This window comes from Strix aluco, chromosome 17 (assembly GCF_031877795.1).
Source record: "Strix aluco isolate bStrAlu1 chromosome 17, bStrAlu1.hap1, whole genome shotgun sequence".
In the NCBI taxonomy this organism is placed as follows: Eukaryota; Metazoa; Chordata; class Aves; order Strigiformes; family Strigidae; genus Strix; species Strix aluco.
Window position 1 is genome coordinate 146,025 of NC_133947.1, and position 25,581 is coordinate 171,605.

Here is a 25,581-nt window from a genome sequence, read left to right on the forward strand (position 1 = left end):
TGGTTGCTGACAATCTTCATATGAATGTAGAAACAAACCAGAAGACAGCAACAGACAAAAAAAGACACAATGTAGAAGTGTAGAGGTGAGGAAAATAAGGGATCACCCCTTCTCCCCTTACACCCAGTACTCCTCAGTCACAGTCCATTCAAAGTTCAGAAGCAGCATGCAACCTCCTCTTGGGACAAATTGGCAGGGCATGTTTCTAGAAAAGTTGTGACACAGGATGAGGGAGGAGAGAGCATGAGGGAGATTCAAGAGTGGAGAAGAGAATGTCTGTAATTAGAGTGGGCAGGGCTCACACCAGAAGAACAGCTCTGTAGCTTCCTCCAGGGCCCAACTCAAGATGCCATGCCAAATAGCTACAGAGAAACTATGTACATATATTATGAATGCCAAACTATAAAGAAAAATTATTAAGAGTAGAGGCAGCCATTAAACACTTCTCTGTACTTAACAGAAATCCCTGATCCACAGGTAACAGCATAATAATGCCCTCTCAGTGAGATGTACTGCTTCTTATATAAGAAACACCTATTGTAAGTAATCTGTATCTGTAAGGAACAGATAATGAGAACATCACAACTCCGTATGCTTCCAAGAAAGAATGAATTATTTGCAGTTATGTGAAAGATCTTCAGGCAGATCCGCCTTAAAAAAAAAAAAAAAAAAAAAAAAGGTGGTTTATGCTATGCAAAGTCATGATGCTACTGAGCAACAGTAACACTAATACAATACAAATCTACTTAGATCACCCCATGTTCCATACACCCACATTGTACAATATGTATATTTGTCTATACCTGCCCTCTGTACATACAGTCTCCAAAAACCTAAACTGACACAAACCAAACCATCCAAAATTAAGTTTCTTCTGTTCTCTTAAGATCGTATTTCCTTCATTAGATCCAATTTGGGATGTTTTCCTCTCTTAGTAAAGACACCAGGATACTGTTTATCATCTTTCCTCAGTCATTCACCAGTTTTAAATAAGCATAATTAGATTCAAGATTGTGCAATTAAAGCAGTCATAAGTAGATGCTCACGTAGGACATTACTACAAAAACAGTAACTAGCAACCACAGGTCACACCCAGCTTGTATAAACTCTAGTTTATGTAGTGCAGTCAAGAGTCCTAAGCCTTTCGTTGCTCGTGCTGGTGGAAGAGGATTCAGAATGTTCTTGCGCACTTTTGTATCTGTAACCTGAACTACGCACAAGCGTGGAAAAGAAGAAAGAAACCTTATGGCGGGTAAGTTACAAACAGCCTGGCTGCTCCAGATAGCACTCTTCCAATACAGATGAGTGACACTTGCTGAGGAAACAGGATAAATTACATCTACTTGTTCTCTTCGCAATTTAGCCCTTTTTAGGTTAAATATATTTATCGGTTATTCTGCTAGAACTGAGCTTTTTTTTAATATCATGGGTCTTGAACATTTTTTTTTCCCTGTAACACAGAAAAATAGATTAAGAAAATATTTTTCTATCATATCCATTAACTACTCTACACAGTGCTTTTGCAGCCACCTAACGAACACTCTTGGCTCGTGATCTGGGCAACTGCCACATAGAAGTCCCAGGCTCTAATCCCTCTCTGATATCGAACAGATGTCTGGCCTCAGACGGATCACTTGATGGCCTCTGGACTCCCATGTTCACCTCCCTACAGAGTGGCTATGTTAGCCTGTGTGCTGCTTTGTCAAAGTGCAGTCCCAGTATCCATGTGTTATACTGCGCTCGCTCTCACTCTCCTGCTGACTGGAAAGATCTCTAGTTAGAAAGATGTGTCATGTAATACACACACAGAGTCTATCTACAATTTAGCCTATGGAGTTTTTTGTGTTATAGCTTCAGCTTTTTGTCAGAGGCAACAAGAACCCTGCGTGCACTGCATTTGCAGCAGTGATCACCAATTCCGTAGGCTATTGCTTGTAAGCATGCTCCCAATGTCTATCCATTAGAGGATAAACACTCACCCAAACAAATTTTTAGAATTTTGTTCAATTGTACATTGACAGGATTATTGAAAATATTTTTCCAACGGAGAGATACTGAGAGCAGAAAAAGAAATTGTAAGATTTAAATTGAAACTGTGAAGATCAAAACAAGGAGAAATTTGAAGTACACGTGGACAAAACACTGCTATCGGGCTATACTGTGCTCTTGCCCCATATCTAACCCATTTTTTGCAGATCTGCACACATTCACTAGAAAAGCCTGTGTAACTGTGGGCTTTGTAAGGCAAACCAAACTATTAATGTAGTAAATTCTCAGAGCTAACCAATGCTAGCCACTGCACTCTATCCTTCCTACTTCTACAGGTGTTCCCTCTTACTCTGTTGTACATATTGTCTTTGCCTGTGACATTCCACTCTGAGAGTCTTAGCAGGACTATTTAGGTCCTTAAACATCAGCATCCCACTAGTATCAAACCCATGGCTCAGTTGCTAGTAAATCCTGCATGTGCTACATTTTTATTTCCAGACATGCAAAATGCTCTTAGTTATCTGCATCACTGCACAACTAATAACACGCTCTCTCCCCACCCTAAAGAGCCTGGACATTTAAGTTGCACAGTTCAGGATACACAGTGGTAGGATATACATGGGTAAAGTGTTGCAAGGCTAACTTCTTTTCAAACTCTGAGCCCAAGTGCCCTTCAGACACACGTTCTAATTTGCTCTTAAATTAGAGGACTTGATGTTAGGAATGATGTTTTCTGTAGGTCCTTTTCAACTAAACATATTTAAGACAGAAAAATAAAGAGATGATGTAAGTGAGAAACTTTCTAGACATTTTACATCCTGTGATTCAAACATCACACTCCTATCAATGGATTTTTTTTTTGCTTGCCAGGTGACATACCTAAGACCCTTCACTTAACTGAAAACATGTTTATGCTCACAGACTACAGGAAAGCAGCTTGCTCCAGGCCCTTACTGCAGCCTCAGAACCACATGTGCACATTCATGTTTCTTCCAAACAGCTGAAAAATTAGTATAATTATGAGTATAATTATGACTACATCAAGACTTCACAGATTACAATTCTGTTCTGCAAACACTGCAGAAAACTCAAATCCCACCCCCTCTATTTCTATAGTAGAACCATATGGATTCTCCCAGATATGAGCCTCATTCCAAGTGATTCAAGCTGGTGCTAAAATAAGTCCTGTATCTTCAGTGAAATGATGAAAGTGTTGCTTACAGCACCATTAGACTGGAAAGGGTTAAGATTCTCTAGTCGTGGCAGGAAATTTTCTTCAAGTGAAATTTCTCTGGACTATCGTACTGAGGAAGGGCAGTTCTCAAACGCGTTCACAGTGGGACCTGTATATTTCTACTTTGGTTTTGCTTGGGGGTTTTTTGTTGTTATTTTTATAATTGATCGAGGAACAAGAAAGGTTGAGAGCTTTTGTAATCTGTGCTTCAGTGTCCAGTTTCCAATAGTGGGCAACCTATCATGACACAATACAGCAACCCATAGCACTGCCTCAAGATATGGCACTCCTAATCCTATCACCTGTCCTCTGCCGGTTATCTTTTTCCAACAGAGCGTGAAATAACACCCAGCTTCAAGCAACAAGACTGTAAATTAACTGAAATACAAGATATGCGAGAAGAAAACGTGCAAGTTTGACAATGAAGATACTAGCCTTCTATTCATCATCTGTCATACAGTGTCCCCAAGATCAGGCATGCACTCGCTCATGAGAGTTTTAATAATTCTTTCTGTACATCTGCAAAGCATTCTAGCAACTAGAGATCCTCACAGAAAAAGAGCAGGAACATGGTGGAATAGAACAGTCTCTTCGAACTTTAACGAAGTCTTATCTAAATACAATAGGTTTTTGATATTTTTTTTTTAAATCAAAGATGAACTCTCTGAATAGGTGTTTTTCCTGTTTCTGAAAGATACCTGCAGAAATTTAGCTGTTCCTCTAAGTTGTTGATTATTTTGCAATTTTTAATAACGACAGTGGATTTTTCTGTTTTCCTAAAACACATAACTCCAGCTATATAAATGTAATAAAATTACTACATTAGACAAGCTGAAAAGACATACAAGTTTGAAGAAACAATGTTTTTAATTAACTTGCCTTGTGTCTTTCTAGCCCTGAAAATAGCAAATGTCAATTGGCAATCCAAACTAAATAAAGCTGCGCACCACACCTCTGATTACAGCAGCACAGAAGCAATCTTGAGGAGAGGACAGGCCTTCACCATCACTGTGAACCTCCAAACAATGGTGCAATCTGGGGACAGCTTCACCTTCATTGCAAGCACAGGTAATTTTCCCATAGCACTCATCTCACATCCAAGTCACTCCAGCTCCAAAACACTAGTGCCTTACAGCTCTATGTGGTCTATTCCTGAATCATTAAGCTTTGTCCTGTATCAATCAGGTTCCGTTGTCCTTTTAGGCTTAGGAGCTCCTATTTCAAAGTTCATTCTTAAGGCAATAGACAATCAAGGTAGTAGTTAATAGAAAGGTAGGGGCCATCCTCATTCTAAAAACAAGTCTGTATCTCTGCTCCTAAGGACCCACCTGCAAAACTGCAAGTTGCCTTCATTCTGTAGTCCCTGAACATTTTTTTCACCTCTCACAGACCATCATCCCCCATTTGTCTCCTCTCCTGACTTTCTACTTCACCTGTTTAAACTCCCCTTGATTAACTTCATGTGTTCCCTATTACTAGAATAGTCTACAAGACCCCATTCATATACTCCTTTCTGTATCTTCCCAAAAGGCTTCTCCAGAAAATTCTCTAGGCAGCTACTAACTCTTAATGAAATACGTATTAAAACGTGTGGCCCATCCTGCCTAGATACTTTTGAACTGCCAGGTTTTCAGGACAACAGGCTTGCCTCCTCACTTGTCTAGAATGATTATGGGTGTACTCACCTTCACTGGGTTGTGCACGTAACACCGAGGGCTGCACAGTATGGTTCTATGGGCTGGAGTGCAGCTAGTTTACACTGAATAAGCATTTGATCTGATAAGCCACAATCTTTCAATGCAGTCATTACCAAAAATATGGAATTGAGATCACCACTGACCCCAAGTTTGTCACCCACAGCTGTCATTCAGAATTGCTGTCCCTGTTCCCTCTGGCAGGACCAGCTCCAGCAGAATCACAGCAGACCAAGGCCATATTTAACCTTTCTGAGGAGGGTGCCAGCGGCTGGAGTGCAACCCAAGAGCCCAGTGAGCCTGGCTGCATGAACTTCACAATATTCAGCCCAGCTGATGCTGTCATTGGACGATACAAACTGAAACTTCAGACTGTTTCTGGGAACAAGGTCTCTTCAACACTCCTGGGCCAGTTTGTGCTACTCTTCAATCCCTGGTGTCCAAGTATGTTTTGATGTATCATGTCCTTCAAATAACTCACTGTCTCAGTCGGGAAATCTGGGTGTCACAGTAAAGCATGTACCTGACAGTCACAGCTACAGAAAGATTTTTTTTTTGCTCAACATCTAGGATGAAGTTTTTATCCCTTCTTCAGTGCTGCAATGCATCAAAGATCCAGCCTCTTGCTTGCAGAATAAGAAATCAGAGGCAGGAAATATTCCAAATATTTATTCTTTTTTTTTTTTTTTCCCCTCCGATACTTGTGTTTGGTTGTAAACCAGTCAATATCTACAAGTAAGATACACACTGAGATTAGTGAAGGGACAGGAGCATAGTCAGTTCCCCTTAAAGGAACTTCAGGCTTATTTTATTCACTCTCTAAATGATTACAGAGGTATAGCAGGGAGTCCTAAACCTGAATGCACATGCAGCCTCACCTGTTCCCTAGAACCCCCCTTTGAAGTGAAGTTTTCAGTTACAGCAAAACAACTTTCCTTTCAGCCAGCATGTCTCATTCTGCTTCTAGATGATGATGTCTATATGGCTAATGAAAAGGAGCGATGGGAATATGTCCTGAATGATAGTGGAATCATATTTCAGGGACTGGAAAAACATATTCAACAAGAAGCTTGGAACTATGGACAGGTAAACAGCATCACCTATTCCAGAACTTTGAAAATAAGAACAGTGGGTAAATAGGCTCTTGAGGAGAGAATATCATTATCTCACAGTATAAGAGTTCAGTATTCCCCTCTCACTTAGGATTTTCTTGCAGATATGTCTCAGTTATCAATACATTACAGCAACATCAGGATCATTTCCCCTGTCTGGCATGTGCTAATACAGAAATAAAAGAAACAAAGCACAACTTTAGTTTTCTTTTGCCTATTACACAAACTGCTGAAATTCTAATTGTTTCTTGACCGTTTTAGGGGCAAAGGAAGACATTCCAGTATTAACCTCTAGGTACTGCAAGGCTACTACATCTAAATATTTACACAGTTGGTTCAGTAATGGGGCAGAAGACACTAAAAGGATATCCCAAATCTACTCAGCTGGAATTTTGGCCTTCTAAGCGTAACTGCTATAAATACAGTCATAACTATCTGTAGTCACATAGCTGATCTGCAACTTGCTGGGCCAGTTAAAACCATTCCTGACCACTTCATGCCTTACAACTGCACCAGCAGTTGCACAGACAGCATTTCTATCAATCCTCCTGATCACTGTGGCTACATTACGCTAATAAATGAATCAAGGCCAGACCTGCTTTCTGTCTCAGAGGTCAAGTGGCATCCTCGCTTGACCACATCCATACAGCATAGCACTTGGGCATTCTCTGGGCCCAACCGAGTGTCTCTGTGACCTTAATCCACAATAATTATTTTTGTGAGTTTCTTTCAGTTCAGATCATCTCATACAGGCGAAGGCAGCCCATCAGAGTGAAGCTTTTGTAACAGAAGGGTACTTGTAGGGGCATGACAGGATGTGAAGCCTGCTGGGCCAGACCTGGTGTGGTCTTGTGTGTTCCACCAGGCCACATAATGTCTTTGTGAATGCTAGGTAGCAATGGCCCCAAACCATGCTCATAAACACGCTGTCTTTAAAATACTGTGGAGAGTCAGCAGCCTAGTGCTTATGCTTTCATCTTGGCCCTATCTAACAGTACAGAAAATGCCTGTATTACCAACATCATCCTATTGTGCCAGGAGAAGGAAAATAGGTGGGGAGTTTATCCTTGGGTTTATTTCTGAAATTAGCCTTTCATATAGCGCTTGCTTTGGTTTCAGTTTGAAGAGGATATCCTTGATATCTCTCTGGCTATACTGGATCGAAGCCTGAACCACCGCCAAGATCCAGCTGTTGACACATCCAACCGAAACAATCCTACCTATGTGAGCAGGGTTATCAGTGCTATGGTAAAGTGATCCATTAGTTACAGCAGTACAACACACCTACTAACAAAACCCCCAATATTTTGTTGTGAATGTCTCAATGTTTTCTATGAGTAGCTAACTTTTCTGCAAAAAATAGCTACAGAAGAGGTAAAATGGAGATTTATTCTCAAGGAAAAATACCCCAAAAGTTTAATTTACCTTCTTCCCAAAAGTTTTCTCATAACTGAAGGAATGTTTCCAAGAACTTCTGGGGAATGTTGAATCTCAGATGTATTTTCCTAACAGATTTTCAGTCCATTAGATCTTTTCACTAATTTGGAAAGCCTCTGTCTATGCTGAAATCATTTGCTAAGTTTTTCAAACACCAGTGTTGGTACGGCTGCATTTAATACATGTATTTAGTATTCTTCACTTAAGGAGATTCGTAAAGTGAGACCTGTATGCATTTCCTTCAACAAATAGTTACATCTTCTCAGCATCCCCCCAACCTCACAAACATATATACGCACAACTACACAACTGAAAAGATTACTATTTTACAAATAATACGTGCCTTACCACATTCCTTATCTGAGATTCATCCTTTATAGCTGTGATCCTTTTCACCCTTTTAGACAGCACTCACTTTAGGCAATTTCAGCTTCAACATGAAGTACTAGAAGTATGAATATTTAACAAAAAACCAATAATTAAAAAAGAACTTACTGTTTTCTGTACAACCATACGTGACACTTAAACAGGACTCTAAAATGGATGTGCACAAGTATATGCAAGCACATCTAACAAGTTTGAGCAAGCTATATGTACTGTATGCACATTTGCAACAAATGGACATTCAGAGAAAATATGTACTTTTTGAGGCTTCCATATAAATCGCTCGAGAATGGGAACCAATACTGAATACATAGCGTAACAGTTTAATGACATACAAGGAGGTGAAAATAATCAACGAAACAGAGAAAATTTAAATAGGCTGGCAATCAGTACATTTGGGAACATTTGTACTGAAAAGCAAGACAGTTTTGAATCATCAGACTCTACAGTCTGATCTAGGTTTCATCCAGTTGTTGCACTTGAGCAAACAAAATTCTAAGATTCAAATATTATGTGCCATCGCTCAGCCAACGAGAACAGTGGTACAGACAAGGTCATTTCTGCCTATTTCCCTCTCTCCTTTTTTCTGTAAATATTTTAATTCTCTCATGAGAAGGACTCTTTCAGGTTAACAGCAATGATGAAAAAGGAGTAGTGGAAGGAAAGTGGAATGGAAAGTACTGCTCAGGAACCAACCCCCTGCAGTGGAGTGGAAGTGTGACCATCCTTCGAAAGTGGTACAGGGGGAGATACAAACCTGTCCGGTATGGCCAGTGCTGGGTCTTTGCAGGAGTAACGTGCACAGGTATACATGAAGAGATGAAGAATGCTATCAGAAAGGAAGCTTACTACAATTTCTGTAGTTTTATCTTTTTGAAGCTGTTTCAGCTTTGCCAGAGAGAGTGAAGAACCTATGCCCTCCATGCATGAAGGGTTATTTTCTTCTATTTTAAACACCCATAGGTTGCAATACTGCACCCCTGGTTTGTGAGTCATCAAGCAAAATGCAGAGCAGTTTACTAGGCTGGGGTGATGGAAAGAGCAAAGCTTCCTGTTTCAAAGCTAGGATTCAAAGAAAACCAGTGCTCCTTTAAGTCTGTCTCCTCACAATGCCAGTTTTCTACTGTTGTGTCTTACCTACTGGTGACACAAAACCAAACCACAATTCTGAGGACCTGTAAAGGGAGCTGCAAGTCAGGAAAAGCATTTCATCCTAGCAGTTTCCATTCAGAGCTGCTCTGAGAGACAAGAGTCACTTTGTGGAAAATACAGAGGAAAAATAATGCAATGGAGAGGTTTGTCTCAGAGAGGAAGAGGAAAAAGAGGCAGGTAACAGAGAAACAAACAGGGAGAAAATGGAAGCAAGAACAGGATGAAGAATGAAAGTTTAAAATAAACGGGAGAATCTAACTCTTCATGGCAGCTAAGAATTTCGTCTGTGGAAATGTCTTCTAAACAATTGTGCACATTGACTGTGACTTGCATCATATCTGAGAGGGAAGTTTCCGCACTGAAAACATATATGCTAGACTGCTTCGCCAAGAAAAACAGAAAAATACTTTCCAAATGTCTGTAAAATAGGTTTACAGCACTTTTATGGTATTCTATATTGCAGTTCTGAGATCCTTGGGAATACCTACTCGTGTTATTACAAACTTCAACTCTGCCCATGACACGAACATAAATCTGAGTATTGATAAGTACGTTGACATTTCTGGAAAGACCCTGCACTTGACTGAAGACAGTGTGTGGTAAATATAATTTTTTTTCTTAATATTTCTTCCATTATATTCTCCTCTAATTAAAAGATCTAGAATCATGCTCCTGAAAAACCACACGAATCTCATGCTCCCAGTGATATAAAACCCCATACCAAAGAATCAACAGACCAGAGTCTTCAGAAAGGCAGTATGTAGCCAGTTTCATCATTTTGACTAATCAAGAGGGGATACTTTGTACCATTACTATTCAACATATAATTTGAAAATATAACTGTTAATTTGTCTCTACTGCATGCAAATTTAAATTTTTCAAAAAAAAGTTGAAGAGTGATTAACCTCTTGCCCCAAAATGATACCAGTTTGTCCCTTGATTCCTAGAGCAAAGCACTCTTGGAAGCCCCTAAGTTTTACACTCAGCTCCTGTGCTACATGCTGTTGATCATCTGTGTTTCATGACTACCATTACACATCCCTTGCACAATACTGAGAGGTTACTAAAGTAAAGGTAATATGTTTAATGCAGCTCAGAAAAATTCCATACCATCCCTTAGGAAAAACATCCTGTTTCTTTCACCTCAAAAGAAGCTGTTAAGAATTATGCTTTTGACAAACAAGTGCACAGAAACTATCACACTGCACATCTGTTTTGTCCTGCATGCATCAGTGTTTCAGTCACCAAGCACCCTGTACCATGGGGACCAAATGGGACAAGGGTGACATGAAGCAGAGAGCAACTGTGAATTAAATACCAACGGATAGCAATGTGCACAGGAGACCTTTGGCTGTACAGTATGTTGCTCTGGAATGTCCAGAATTGAATACCTGACTCCGCAATGAATTATTTTCCTTTTAACATTAATTTTTTTGTAATATCCCGACATTCCTCAGAGATCTGAATGCACAAAGCTGGCAAAGAGGTACTCAAGAAAGGAGTCAGCAGCTGGTCTCTCTATGGAGTTTTCATTCACTCGACTACGGTTATTTCTTGCATTGCACCAGAAACGTATCAAATCTTTCAATATAAAATTAATTCCATGAATCACAGATTCCCTATTCTACCTCCCTTACAGGAATTTCCATGTCTGGAATGAAAGCTGGTTCATTAGAAGAGATCTTGGCTCTTTTTATGATGGATGGCAGGTTCTGGATGCAACACCCCAGGAAAGAAGCAAAGGTAACACTGTTGTAAATATAAAAAGCAGTAGATATTGTTACTCCTAAAGACTGCTACTGAAATTTCAGGACAACTCTCTTCTGTCTAGTCCCCGTAGATGTAGCATTAATTTGGGAGCACAAGAAAAGCAATACCCACATCAATCTCCAGTAAGTTGCTTTTCTGTCAGCCTCAGGATTGCCTACCAGCATGCATATTCTTACTTCTTTGATCTGCCTCCACAAAAGCCAGCACATATTAAGTTCACTTATCTCACCCTTGCTTGTCTTAGCTCCTACCATTACACAGACTCATAACATGACATAGAATAGCTAAGGTTGGAAGAGAGCTTTAGAGTTTGTTTACTCCGACCCCCTGCTCAGCACAGGGTCAGTTAGAACAGGTTTCTCAGCACCATATCCAGCTGGGTTTTGAATATTTCATAGGACAGAGACTCCACAAGCTCTCCAGGCAAACTGTTGTAGAGTTTGACCACCCTCATAGGAAAAGTTTTTTCTTATGTTTAAATGGAATATTCTGTGTTTCAATTTGTGCCCACTGCCACTCATTCTTTCACTGGATATCACTGAGGAGAGTCTGATTCTGTCCTCTGTACACACTCCCATCAGGTATTTATACACATTTATAAGATTCCCCTTCTCCAGGTTGAACAGTCCCAGTTCTCATTCTGTAATCGTTTTTGTGGCCCTCTGCGGGACTTGCGCCCATGTGTCCGTATCTTTCTTGTACAAGGAGCCCAGAACAGGACACAGCACTCCAGATGTGGCTCACCAGTGCTCAGTAGGAGGAAAGGATCATTGAGCTGCTGGCAACAGTCTTCCTGACACAGCCCTGGATGTTGTTGGCCTTCCTTGCTGCAAGGGCACATTTGCTGGCTTGCATTGGACAGATTCAGCAGCAAAACAAATTAAAACCCCTTTTAGTAAGATTCTAAGTAAAGATTTTAGACCTTATAGTCACCAAAGAATTTACAACAGAAAAGAAACCATGCCCTATGACTCTACCCTATATTATACAGGACACACTGGAATGGGTAGGAAGATATTTCATATGATGTCCCCATGGCATGCAACAGTATGGCATATATGTACAAAGCTACATGAAAAAGGCCTCAAACTGTTCTTTGGTTCTGAAACCAAGTGACATAGAATGGCTTTTGTTCACAGCACCGGACTCCCCCTCCCAGACCAAAATAATAGCACAGCCTGCTGGGAACAAACCCTGATCTGTCCCCTTCCCTGAATTCTTCACACCCACAGTCTGAAAGACTGTTCATTGACAAGGGGGAAAAAACCCACACTAAGAAGCTTGCTAGCCAGTAAACAGTCTGGATGAGCAATGGCCCAGTGGTCACTGGGTTCACACCCTGGCTCTGGTTTTATTCAGTAATACAGACACAACTTCATTGATCTAGTTTGATGACCTCCATCAAAAGATTAATTTATTTGGCCATTTAAAACCCATCAAACTCCAGATAAACTGCTTCTCATTCCCCACTACTAAGTTTACCAAATTTAGCTTCCTGGCTCTTCTCAATGCACAGAGAGCATTGATGACTCACACCTCTTAAGTCTGATTGATTAAACTTCTGACTCGCTCCCATCCTCTCCTCTCCTTTCACTAGACAGCTTAGCATACAGCCTTGCAAGACTTGGAGGGTCAGAACATTTCACATAGTGCACATCACAAGAAGTGTTAGCTCTCACTACACCTTATTAGCCTTACAACCTTCTCTGTGCTCCTACCTTTTGATAGAAAATGCATGTGGAATCTCTAGGCATGCTGTTACCATAATGCACAGATGTAGAAACAATGCACTTTATCCAACCTTGTCTTTGGAGTGACCACCTCCACCTCCTGCTGTCAGCATGAGGATTTGTGTTCTTTCACAATAGGCAGTCATTTAACTTCTCCCTCTCTCTAATACAGGTATCTATCAGTGTGGTCCTGCCTCCACCAGAGCCATTAAGGAAGGGGATGTGAACCTGGATTATGACAGCTCGTTTGTGTTTGCAGCAGTGAATGCTGACTATGTTACTTGGATTCACTATAGCAAGAAAAGAAAAGAGAGAATTTATTCTGATACTAGGAAGATTGGAAAATTTATCAGCACGAAAGCAGTGGGCACCAACGCCCGTGTGGATGTCACTACTAATTACAAATATCCAGAAGGTAAATTCTTTATTACAATTGTCTTGCCACAGATGGTCAGAAGTGAAAAGAATTTAGGCCTTTGTTGGATCGAGCACTGACTTAATTTCTTTACTTCTTCTGGAGCAAAGTAATTGTGAATTTTCAAAGTCTTAGGGTTCATTGTCAGCTGCTGGTGACTCAATATAGCCTTTGTGGCCCTTGATGAAATACTTATGTATTCAATACAAAGTCAAAGCTACTTCTGTAAAACATTCTGTCCCAGCTGTTCTGATCAGCTGGTGAGAATATTTCTGTTACGACATACAGCCATTCTGGAGAGTTGTCCGGGGAGAGTTTCTGCAAAAGGATTTTTTTACCCTTCTTAATTTCAGAAGAGATGGCAATTGCCCCAGCTTAAGCAGAACTGAGGTCTCCCAGGAGTTACCTTGTTACTGCTCACAGCTTCTAAGAGGTTCCCCTGCCAGCCAGCTGAAGCTGACAGGCAGGTTTTACTTTCCAGCCTTCACGGCCATGTATATTCATTTGCTTTTGTGTCAAAATTAGCATTTAGGCTAGACCTCACTTTCTCCTCTTCTGTATCCTCAGCTTTCCTAAACTGTATTTACTGAGAGCAATTATGGCTCCATTGCACTATATCCAGCATGCATGAGATCTCTGATCATGTTATCTTTCAAAGCAGGATCCTTGAAAGAAAGGCGTGTGTATAAAAAAGCACTGAAGCTGCTTGGTGTGAGAAGCACTGGAAAAAGAACCAAAATTGCAAGACGTAGAAGACGATCTTCAGTAGCATGGAGACAAAATATGACACAGCCTGCACAAAAACCCAGTATCTCAGGGAAGCTGATCCTTGATGCATCTCCTGTAATTGGCCAGGATATCCTCCTTACCTTGGCACTCAGGAACTTGATCTCAGATTTCAAGACCATAAAGGTTAAACTGAGCGCTTCAGCCATTCTCTACACAAGAAAACCAAAAGCAGAGATTTTGCAGTTGTCTAGGTCTATTAAACTTGGATCTGAAGAAGGTAATTTTAATTTTATTACAGTTTAGGACAAGACATAGCTTTGGTTTGTGGCCAAATCACATAGAAACAATGAACAGCTCAGGAAGTGTATGACCTGCAAATGGTTGGAGGTTAAGACTATTCAGGGGAATAGAAACATATTGCCCTGTCTTAAGCATTTGCTTTTGGACACTGTCAGAAAGGATACTGAGCTGAGTGACCTTTTTTCTGACCCAGCACCGCCACTATTAGTTCTACATTATGACCTTTTTTGCTAAGAGAGAACAACTAAGAGACACATTGGAGACTACTCAGTTACCAGCTCCCCATAAGCAAAGTATACAGATTAAAGAGAGAAAGATAAGCCTATGTCTTTTGCAGCAACAGGACAATAACTACAGACTGCAGTAAGAGCTACACTACCTGCAGGTAGTGGCCTTTGCCCTGCTTTTATAAGGACAGCGCTGAAAAATGAGACATGTAGCACAGATGAATATAACTACCCTCTCAGGCTAAAACATAACACATCATAACTCTTTCCAGTGTTCCAGCAGTAGATGAACATTTTTTCTCAACGTACTGAGATCCATTGCCTTCCCCACTGGCACAGAGACTGACTGTGCACCATCTTTAAGGCAGAGGCTGAACAGCTGCATCAGCAAGGGCATTTAAACCAACCCATCTTTTCACTTCTGCCTTCTTTGCAAGGAAGGAGCATTAAATGCTTTACATAAATGAAAAAACCACCAGCAGTGGTTGCCACATATATCCATCCTCAGAACCATCCAGCTACCAAACTGTACCTGATCATTTAGTGTTTGATGAATAAGTAGAAGTCACCTATGAGCATCATTCCTGTCTGTGGGCTGTCAACACCCACAAATGGACAGCCCCGGGGTGACAGCATCCTTGCTCCTTAAAATTCAGATATATTACAGATAGCTGGTACTTAGGGACAGAAAAAAGAAGAGGAGGAATTCTGTTTCTCTCTCCATTCCAGTGAAAGAGATTTCATTCAAGATCTCCTATTCCCAGTACAAAAACTCTCTGATGGATGACAGGAAGATCCTAGTGACTGCTCTGTGTGAAACCAAACAGGGAGCCTCGCTTCTAGTGGAGAAAGATATTGTACTTCAGGATCCTCTTCTCACCATCAAGGTAAAAGCTAGTCCCCTTTGTGTCCCTAGAGAGACGTGTTGAGAAGAAGCAACTAGAATCCTTACTCCATCTGCTCCTCATGGGAAGGAGTGTGGGAAGTGAAACCATGCCTGAGGGTGATTTGATCTTGTTACTCTAGTAATAGGCCATATGACACAAGTGAAATGAAATACACTAAGGAAAAGCAAACCTTTCCCAAGCACAGCTGTGCTATGGTACTGTTGCGAGTGCTTGCTGACATGGCACTCATAAAGTTCTCAGTGTTACAAGGGTTACAAGGTAAGATTATCTCCAGAGAGACAGACAGAGAGAAACAGAGAGAGACAGAGTCAGGGAAGTCTGATCATTCTCTTCCAGTTTATTTAGGAAGCCTGATTTTTACCAAAGACATCTTCACTGACTAGCTGATAACGCCTGGGGCGGTGAGGGTCATCATTACTAATACTCAAGATAGTTCTGATCAGGAAAAGCGACACTTTTCACCTTCTGTAACATCTTCCCAAACGATTAATAATTAGAACTAGAGGGGTTTTTTTCCCACTTGAGACTGAATTCTGACAAATGTTGTACAATGGGTAAAAAGCAATTCTCAGTCTACAGAAAAGACCACACACTATGTCTGCCCAGGGACAGTCCCGGGTTTGCACGGCCCATCACATCCAGGTAAACTAGCTTAACTTGTTTGGGACAGTTCAGCACATCCACATGCTGAATCAGACATGGGATCAAATGCTATCTGCCTACTGTACTGTAAACAACATGGAGGGAGTATGATAATTCAGAGAGACTTTCAGCATCTCCAGACTAGATTAGCTATCCCAAACCACTCTGTCAGTAGGATACAAGAAAAGCAAGGTTACACACAGGAATAAAGTTTGGATTTTTGTAGGTCTGGTGATTTCTGAATACCAGGGTCTAGTGAGACCTTGTAAAAAGCCTTCTGTGTTGTATCATGCAAATAAAGAGTCAGCTTATATACAGCAGACACCTGAATTAAATTACTTCAATTCAGTGACTAAGTTTCCAGAAGGGTTTATGTTTCTGTTGACTGAAACTTCTGTATAAACGTACAGTCAATGATAGGAAATGCAACTGGGGTGCTGGACTTCTCCATTATGTTAATTAATATTACATTATCTACAAAGATAACCAGATATGCCAATTCCACTTGATCTCAGTCAAAATAAGGTAATGAATATGTTTATTTGCTACTTGGCATTCTTTTTTTTTTTTGCCTGAGATGACACAATTCACCTCTGTCTCACACCTCCAATAATTTCTAATCCTAAACCATTCATGTAGCTTAACTAAAGCTAATTTGATTTAAGATGCCTACAGAGTTAGCCATATATGCCCAGTTAATACTTGTATTCTCATTCTGTTCTCACTCTGATAAGTGTCCTATACTGTGTTTTACATAACACGATACACTGACCTAGTTAGAAAGTTAGGACTAAATGGTAGATTCTACAGTAGTTTATTCTCAGCCACACTGGATGGCTGATACAAGCCTGAACTCTGACGCCCAAAAATATGTACATGTATTAATCCCTATCTCCTTCCTGTCCAGGAGATCCTAACAGTGTAAGTGGTTTGCAAAGGGAATGAAAAGAGAAAACCACGAGAAAGAAGAGAGACTAATGCCGTGGCTGAGCAGAATGTTTTCTCTCTGTAGGTCCTTGGTCCAACGGTGGTACACAAGGCTGTTAATGTGCAGGTCACATTTACCAACCCGCTGTCTGAAGTGGTGACAGACTGTGTGCTGCGAGCAGAGGGTAGTGGCCTGCTCAAAGAGCAACTCAGAATCAAGTACGTAAACGCTATCTGGCTAATAACTCATTCGCTTTGGTGGGAAATCTGGAATAAAAGTGGGTTTTTTAAAAAGATTCTGTCAACCTCATGACTTTTGTTTGCATCAACCTTGGACAAAATACTATCATGTCAGTACTCTCCATATACTAGTTGGAGTTTTTCACACCTCCTTTACCGAGCTTTGAATTACAGAATGCTCACGGAGTGGAGAGATGGTCTGCTTTTAATGACAGTGTGTAACTCAGAGTGCTGTAGTTAGTGACTAAATTATATAAAGGGCTTAAAAACTTTCTTCTTTTTGTGTTTTGCAAAAGGAAAACCAAACAATCCTTGAAGGGTAAGAGGGAAAGTGACAACATCTTTTTTCCTTTAGATATTAAATTACTAAAGAGCCAGGACATCTACTGTAACGAAATGTTTTAAATATGTGTCCACTAATATCATACCAATAAGAAATTTTTCTCCCATCTTCTCCATGGTTATTATTTTAAAAACATTTTTTAAAGCCTCCAAAATATTTATGCTGGGGGAGTTAGCGCCAAGAAACCGTGAGAGGAAAACAAAAAATGATAGCAAGAGATGGATAATGATGTGAATCACTAAAGCTTCATTTACAATTCATATAAAATTCAGGTCTAGACCCTGATCTTGAACCTTAACTTGCCTTACCAGCATTGGTATTGCTCAGCTTCAGTACCTCCCTAGAGCAGAGAGGCCCTTTTCCCCCACTCTCTCTGTTTCCTAGTGCTACTAGCAGTCTCCTTGTGTTGGACAGCCAAGAGTCATTTCTAACTATGGACATAAAATCTATGGATAATTAATTACATTTACCACACCAAAATACAGCACGAGCATATCTAGACTACTATAAATGTTATGAGTGTTGAGGGTAATACATACAGCTGGATTTGAGCTCTTCTAAAGATAACCCTCCTGATCATTCCTCAGGTGCTCAATACATTTTGCCCTCATGATACAACCCCTAATTCTCTATCACAGGTTGAGAACTGTAACTATTCCATCACATCTATTATAGCTTGATTAGTTCTTCAAGGATGGTGGTGTTGGGGCTGTGAACATGGAAGGTTATGTCCACCTGTGCTAGGAGCATACAAACACAGCAGCCACTTACACTGACTCCTCCTTTCCATACTGTCTCACATTTGGGGACTATGAAGAATACATAGCAAGAATTTCTCATCTGCTTGAAATTACAAGTGTATTCTCTCTTTTAGTGTGGCAAGAATGGCCCCCATGGAGAGCTCAACAGTCCAATTTGAAATAATTCCCTACAAGAGTGGCACCAGGCAGCTTCAGGTGGACTTGGTTTGCATCCATTTTTCAGACATTAAGGGATTTGTGATGCTTGATGTGGCTCCTGCTCCGTGACATAACCTGTACATCAGTTCAGTTTTGTCTCTGTTTATGAGACTGGTGCAGTGTTCATACACTATTATGATTGGGAGAACAGAAATGCAGACTACTCAAACAAAGTAAAGTGATGTAATATAAACAGAAATTAATAAAAAGGTACTATACACTATACTGTAAAGATAGTGTCATCTTTTTCATTCCCTAACCTGCTTTATGGACCTTCATGAATAGAATTACTAGTAACCATTATATAATTCAACTTGAAGTAGAGAATCAAATGTGATGGTTTTCAGCATTAGAGCCTGTTGCAATGATAGCAGCTAGATTTCCAAGGAACACTATTTAAAATTATGCTTCATTGAATCAAAGCTTAAAATCAAGCTTCATTGAATATAGTTTAATTATATTCACTATTCAGTAATAGCCAAAGCACTATCCAAGTAGCTGACATAATTTGAGAATTAAATTTATCATTTCATCTATTTACTAGAAGGAAAGTACAGCAATAAGATATGTCAGTGTTACAATAGAACTCTTATGACTGGAAAAGTGAGAAGCTATTCAATAAAGAATACTCTTTAATTCACAGTTTCCCTATTCAGATCATGATTTAATGATGTGATAAATTATAAATAATGAAATATTTGTCAAATAAATAACTGGGAGTAATGGTTCAAAAGCAGATAAAAGAAACATGTCCTTGACTAAGGAGTGGCAAACACTAGAGCACTGAAGTAATAACAGGCTGGAATAGCTGCTCCTGAAAATAGGAATGAAGCAGAATATCATTAAACAGTAAATAGGTGATCTGTCATATGGACTAAAACACATTTATTTACACACACAGCTCCTCACACATGCACTATTGTCTCAAAAGGTCCAGAGTTCTTTCTGGATGAACTGAATAAATGAATGAAACTTCTCCAAAGATAAAAGGATAAATCATTACCACAGCCAACCCGAGACCAAAACACATTACATTTCTCTCACTGATACATTATAGTTAAGCACTATGCAAATTTTCATGTATACACATCTTACAAATTCACCTCCTCATACAGCCTCAATTACCACTTACTTTAGTCAGCTCTAACAGGAAAAAAAAAAGAGCATTTGCATCTTGAGATGGGGGAAAAACGTATTTAACAAGGAAAACATACTGTAAGAGATGTCTTATAGCCCCTATACCATGGGTTCAACTCCAAATCTTGTTCAACTGGCTACATCTATACAATCACCCTCTCCAAAAGAAACTTCTGGATAATAAATTTGGCATTGTGCTATAAAATTGTATTTGAATCAATTGATATTTTAACAGCAGCTTCCATGGAATTTCTTGTTGGATAACACTGCATTCAGGTATGACAAACCCACAGAGGCAGGAATACATGGAAATTCTCATGCAAGTCACAAAATATTTTGAGGAAATAGAGATGTCACAGCCAGTGTCCTCAGAAGGAGTGCAGGTGCACAAACGAACTCTCCTCTCTTCCAGGAGCATAATGTTTTATCCAAGTCTTAAACCTCCATTTGCTAAAATCTCTTTCTTCTATCAATCACATATGCAAAAGTATCACTCCTAGTTTTATCTAAGACAATATAATCTTTAGAGATATGTTATTTATGTAGTTGCACAGATATACACAGCGTCTTAAGGGAAATATAAAGACCGTTTTTACTGGTGGTTAGATTTTTAAGACATGAGAAATATTAAGGATTCACAGGGAAAGAGAACACTGAACTCAAGAAATCATTCTCTTTTCATCTAAACAAAACGCATTTGGTTTCCATGAGTCTAAGGGAACATGACTGCAATTGGCCCTACGCAGTGGTAGAGCCACAAATGCCAGAACAGCTACCAACAACTCAGAAAAAGTTTTTTGGAAAAAAAAAAAAGAAGTTAATTTTAAAAAGAGTTTACAGGAGAGGAAACACTGGTTCCTGTTCCCATTAGGGAGAAAGAGAGAAAAAGATGCAGCTGATGTAATGAATAAGTAAATTTCTCAATACTCTGCCAACTTGGGTTTTCAGTTTCGCAAAGTAGCTCCAGAAACAGTTTCAGAAAAAGCCAAAACTGACACCTATACTGTTTTGTTCATAGAAATTACCTAAATGCTTTCTATTATAACTTTTTTAACTTAAGCACTGCTAAAAGCTTACAGGACTTGTATGTAACGCTGAGGCTGACTGCTGTTTCATTGCATTTTAAATACAAACGACAGACAAGACAAATGTGCCAATTTGGAGGATTTACTGAAGGAAAAACTGACTGAGCTACCATACTGGCCCACAGCAAAGGACCCCAAACTGTATCCTCTTCAAAAGGAACTGCAGCAATACTTACAAAGGCTTTGCTATGCATAAACACAAGCAATTTCCCAGAGAGAAAACCAGTGTGTGTGGGGACCCACTTTACAATGCTCTCTGGCTTTGCAATCTCATCCCCTACTAGTCTGAATCTATTCTAGGACTAATAGGCAATAGCTGCTATGAGAAGCTATAACCAACACAGGCAATCAGTCAGTGTGTTGGTCCTAATTATTTGGGCATTATGCATTTTGGTAAAATTGGATTGGGGGCTGGGGGAAAGGCTGAGTGTTTTTACTTTGCGCCAGGTCAGAAACCTCTCACTGTACTACTGTGAGAATTGGCCAAACTTGTCCTTGAGGCCACTTGAGAAAAAGCAGCCTATGACATGTATTTTTGTTTTGTACTGGCACTACCTTCAAGGTTGTTATTCACCCATGCCTGCTGCCACACACTTCTCCCAGGCCTTTATGAGTATCTTACAAAACCACTGTATCTACCCTCCTAACTTATGTCAGAGGAAGTTCCACCTCTTTCCTTTCATGCAGGTATCATAAAGCAGACAGGAGAAAAAGACGGATTTTTCTGTTTGCAAAGGCAGATACTTGGCAATACTTCCAGAAGTGCCCAGAAAGCACTGGATGGGAAGAAAAGGCTCAGGACAATATAATCAGAAGGATGTATGAAAATTCACAATTAACAGTCACGCATCCTCATTCCACAAGGCTGCTTAAAGTAGATCATTCCTCCATGAGGAAGCCATTATGCCACCCATATCTAAATCCCAGAACTATGTCCATTTATTCATTGCAGAGTTAACAAGCCAAAATAGCAAAGATCTGAGTGTTCCCAAGAGACAATTTGACCTTTTCCTCCTGACAATGCCTAGTACTGTCCAGCAGTGCAGTCCCAACTTCCCCCAGAAAGAATGTTTCACGGACACAAACTGACTCTGTGACACAAATTAAACAGAGGTCTCATTTAAATTTCTTTGATTTAAAGCCAAAAAAATCTTCAAAACATGTAAACTATTTTATTACACCAATTACAATATTTTCCCACCCACACATATACTTACAAGGGATGTGGAAGCCTGTCAAAACTAGTCAGCCCAGAGAGACTGGAATGAAGATTGAAAAGGGGACACATGCACACACACACAGAGGAATTCAGATTTCTCCAGGCAAAGGAGAGGGGAATAGGTAGCTTTGCACCTATCAATTAAGTCTTGCAGGATCTTGGAAAGTCAGGGTATACAATCCTCCACTAGCCTCAGAAAAGGCCTTGAGGTAGTGATGGTATTTCATAAAATCTCATTAAATCTTGCAAGAATGCAGACTGTCATTACATTTAACACACAGTACAGCCAAGCCATTCAAATTACTTCAGTATTTCCTCTTAAATACAATCCAGGAAATTATTTCAGACAGTGTTTGTCACATGAGCTTGGAATGACCTCACCCTAATTAACTGTTTGTAAAGGAAGCCTTCTGTTCAAAGGAAAATCAGCCCTAAAGCTTGTGCCAAGTTCCAAGCTTTGCAACACTTGGGGTTGCTGGGTTTTCAGGGTGTCAGCATTATTAACTGCCCTCAGCAACCACACCCAGTTCAGTTTCAGTGTTAAAATGCAGATCTGGCCAGTGCCACATACAAGAAATACACATTCTTCCTGCATTAGACATAAGACAACTGTTAAATTAAACTAATTATTATTACAGAGAAAAATGTGCAAGTGCCCAAGGAAAGATTTAAATAGCTTTTGTCAAACCTACAATCTTTACACAGCCCTTAGTCAGAAGTCAATGGGAGTTGGTGGACTAAAATATGGCTAATTATCAGTATTTTTCTTTATAAATATGCAGTTTAAATCTGAGCATGCCCAAGAGGATGACCCAGCCCTCATTCCATTCTGATCACTAAAAAAAATCAAGTAAGCACTAGCTGATATGACACATTCATACTATGAATTGGGTCTTGAAAGACATTAAAATCAGTCTCCAGGATGGTTAATGTTTCTCCCCACTATTCTGTTCTCCTGATCTAAGTTTCTAGAGACTTGATTCCGGCAGTCAATTAAATTACTACCCTTTTACAGATTAAAAACAAACAAAACAAAACAATAACCAAATTGGTTTCTTTATATTGGCTGAATAGCCAAAGTTGGTAGTTTCAAATCACTTGGTTCTGTCACTAAAACTGCATTGCTTTACCACTTGGTATCTATCACTCGTGTGTACAGAATGTGGAGGGTACCGCTCACTATAAAAGACAAAACAAAAAGCACAGTGTAAGCATATCTTGTTGCTCTAGACAAACAAGAAATTCCACCAAAAAGGAAAATTCACATCTAATTCATGGATGTGCCATGTTAGAGCTGGAAATGTATACACAATAAAAGGGAAACTTAGATGTATGTATTTTTTGATTACTACATTCAGAAAGAGACCCAGTTATTAAAGATGTTCACATAACATTTCAAGATTCTGTTTTTATAGATAATAAAGATGATAAAGATTTTTGTGGATTGATGTTTCAACCTGTAAAGCAGGAATCCCCAAGCACTATAAAGATAATAACACGGTAATATCCAGGCAGGATGGATACTTTCAAGGATCCTATGGATCACTTTTCCTTTAGATTTCTATGAGCATGTCAGGGATGTAGCAGATACAGAACAGTGACAACACTTGCCTAGACCTGGATGAAGTTCTTCAGAAGCAAAAGGGTACAAAATCTGCTCATGACATAAAGCCATTTAAATTACTGAGGACTAAAAACCTATGAGGAACTTCAAAGGGTCCCAAGCAAGGCAAAATAGATGACAATATAACAACCAGTGAAATTCAGCTTGGTACATGCACAGTAGGAAAGCAATTTCTGGTCAGCCATCATGCAGAGTGTTACATCAGCCACGTCAAGTGCAGGAGACCTCATCACAAACAGACAGCTCAACTGAGACTACAGCACCTTGTGTTCTCTGATTCCCACTAATGACGTGTTAGACTGCAAAGTAGACAGGATGGAACTACTCCAAAGAATATTTATCATTAACAAGAACTCTCAGAGTGATATGAAATCTTGCCTGTCATGACATACTAAGTCTTGAAAATCATCAACTACAAGATGATGCCTCACTTGTGGGGTGAAGCTCGTGCAAATTCTTCTGAGGCATCTAGCGTTGTTGTACGGTCAGAAACCAAGTTAGACTGGATGAACCCCCATTCTGATCCAGTCTAGCAAGTTGTACATGCTTATGCTTTTGTAGCATTTTAGAGACAAGTATAGGTTTGGATGTGGTTCATTGTGAGTGAGTGAATGTTAATTCTTACAGAATCCTTACAATGAAGAAGAAAATTCACTTGGTTGATTTAATGGATCTTGTGCACATGAGGTTACACATGCTAACACTGACAATAATACTGCAGCCTCAGGTTGAGAGACTGCAATCAGCATAAGCAGAATGCTGGTCTATTACAACTGTAGTTTTACAAACAATGGTACATATCAGAAGTGTGATTAACCTGTGTTAAATGCATGAGCAAATTATGTTCACAGCTGGAAACTGTACAGGTCAATGGACTGGAATACCTATTATATTAAAGGACAGATTATGCTCATACACTTCAACTTCTTGAATAAAAGGAAGCCTGAAAAATAAACCTGGTATCAGTTTGACTTTGTGACTGAAGAGATCAGTGAGAAAGACTTACAGGAGAGGTAGATTTTGCAGGGAAAAAACAAACCCAGTATTTCCAAAAGAATGCCATAATGAATGCTGTTCCTACAGCTCCAGCAAAGATAAGCTGTTCCTGTTGAAACGACTTTCTCTTTTTGGAGCCAGAAACTTGTAAGTAATAGCATGTGGAAAGCATATGAAAGAACCACCCTTAAAACAAATCTCCAAGACAAAATCAGTCAAAAGGTTACTGAATTTGCCCTTTATGGTTCAGACTAAAAAAAAATACTATTTTTCTGAAGTGTCTGTTCTTCTTTGCTGGAGGATGTTAGGGCAACACCTTTGGAGGACCCATATGGTAGAGCTACCTGTCCTTGTATCTGAAGGATTGTCCATTTGCCCACTTCCTGACACAGAACATGTCACTATCAATGGACAGAGCTGCACTGAAGCTAGGCAACCAGTAAGAGAGGAGAACCCTTGTGCACTTCTCCAAATACAGTTACGCCAAGTGCACAAAAGAAATACCACTCCAAACTGTTAGTGTAACCCCCTTTTAACCACCAAAATATAAGGAACACAAATACTTGTATGTACACTTTAGAAACACCTATCAACACTTCTAGAAGTTCAGACTGTCTGCAGAGACATGCAAATTGCTGGTTGCATACAGCAAAATATCTGAACCAATCCAAACTCAGCTTTTTGATAGTGCAGTTATAATTGCAATATACAGAAATGGCTGTGCCATTTTAGTACCATCAGTAGTGCTGCCAGTGTTTTGGGTTTGCCTTTACCGAACACTAGTGCTGGATCAGATGTAAACAGCATTTAAACTAAGATGAAACAACTAACGACTGAAAGAAAACCAACATGTGAGAAACCCGTATTCCAGACAGAAGGAAAGGTGATTCACAGGTAGGAAATCTCAGCACTTCTGCTGAATGTTTTGACCTCTGTAGTGGCCAGTTCCCATTTCTTTTTCTCAGATCTTGGATGGAAAACCTCAGGTATCTAATTTAGGATTGCAAATTCTCACCAGATGGAATGCCAGTACAAGCACTTGAGCACTGCATGTGGAAGTCTCTTTTGTGTTAACCTTTTCAATGGGCCTTTTTAGCCCATTTCGGTGTAACGAAAGATACAAAGGGACAATGAGTAGTTCTCTGTTCACAGTTTAGAAAGTGCATCCTACATAGCAAGTATTATTTGCAGTTGCCAATTCGACCAGGAGATGGTAGTATGTGTATACACAGCCATTAGAAGGCAGTGGTGATGAGATACCTGCTTGTATCTAAACCACTCTGATTTAGATGTTCATAAAGGTATCCTGCAAAGGTGCATTTAAAAAC

At 39.8% G+C, this 25,581-nt stretch overlaps 1 protein-coding gene and 1 long non-coding RNA gene across 8 annotated transcripts in view; one reads left to right on the forward strand and one right to left on the reverse strand.

Moving 5' to 3' along the window:
* LOC141931425 (uncharacterized) overlaps window positions 1–25,581 on the reverse strand; it is a 77,967-nt gene that overhangs the window by 45,121 nt on the left and 7,265 nt on the right. For 2 of the 6 annotated variants that reach the window (XR_012625575.1, XR_012625577.1), the window contains one exon: window positions 7,815–7,911. The exons of the other annotated variants lie outside the window; for them this stretch is intronic. This is a non-coding gene — a long non-coding RNA (uncharacterized LOC141931425). The remainder of the gene's footprint in view (window positions 1–7,814; window positions 7,912–25,581) is intronic. 6 annotated transcript variants of the gene reach the window in all.
* Window positions 1,165–19,623, forward strand: TGM6 (transglutaminase 6). 2 transcript variants are annotated; one of them, XM_074843516.1, is made up of 13 exons: window positions 1,165–1,252; window positions 4,118–4,291; window positions 5,122–5,361; window positions 5,885–6,003; window positions 7,149–7,277; window positions 8,478–8,655; window positions 9,466–9,601; window positions 10,642–10,745; window positions 12,675–12,917; window positions 13,579–13,923; window positions 14,903–15,060; window positions 16,736–16,869; window positions 18,108–19,623. In XM_074843516.1, exons 1-13 carry the CDS (start codon window positions 1,246–1,248, stop codon window positions 18,259–18,261), a joined length of 2,121 nt encoding a protein of 706 aa, XP_074699617.1. In that variant the 5' UTR covers window positions 1,165–1,245; the 3' UTR covers window positions 18,262–19,623. The 2 variants fall into 2 exon arrangements, with proteins under 2 accessions (XP_074699617.1, XP_074699616.1); XM_074843515.1 differs by lacking the exon at window positions 1,165–1,252 and having other exon boundaries at window positions 4,044–4,291.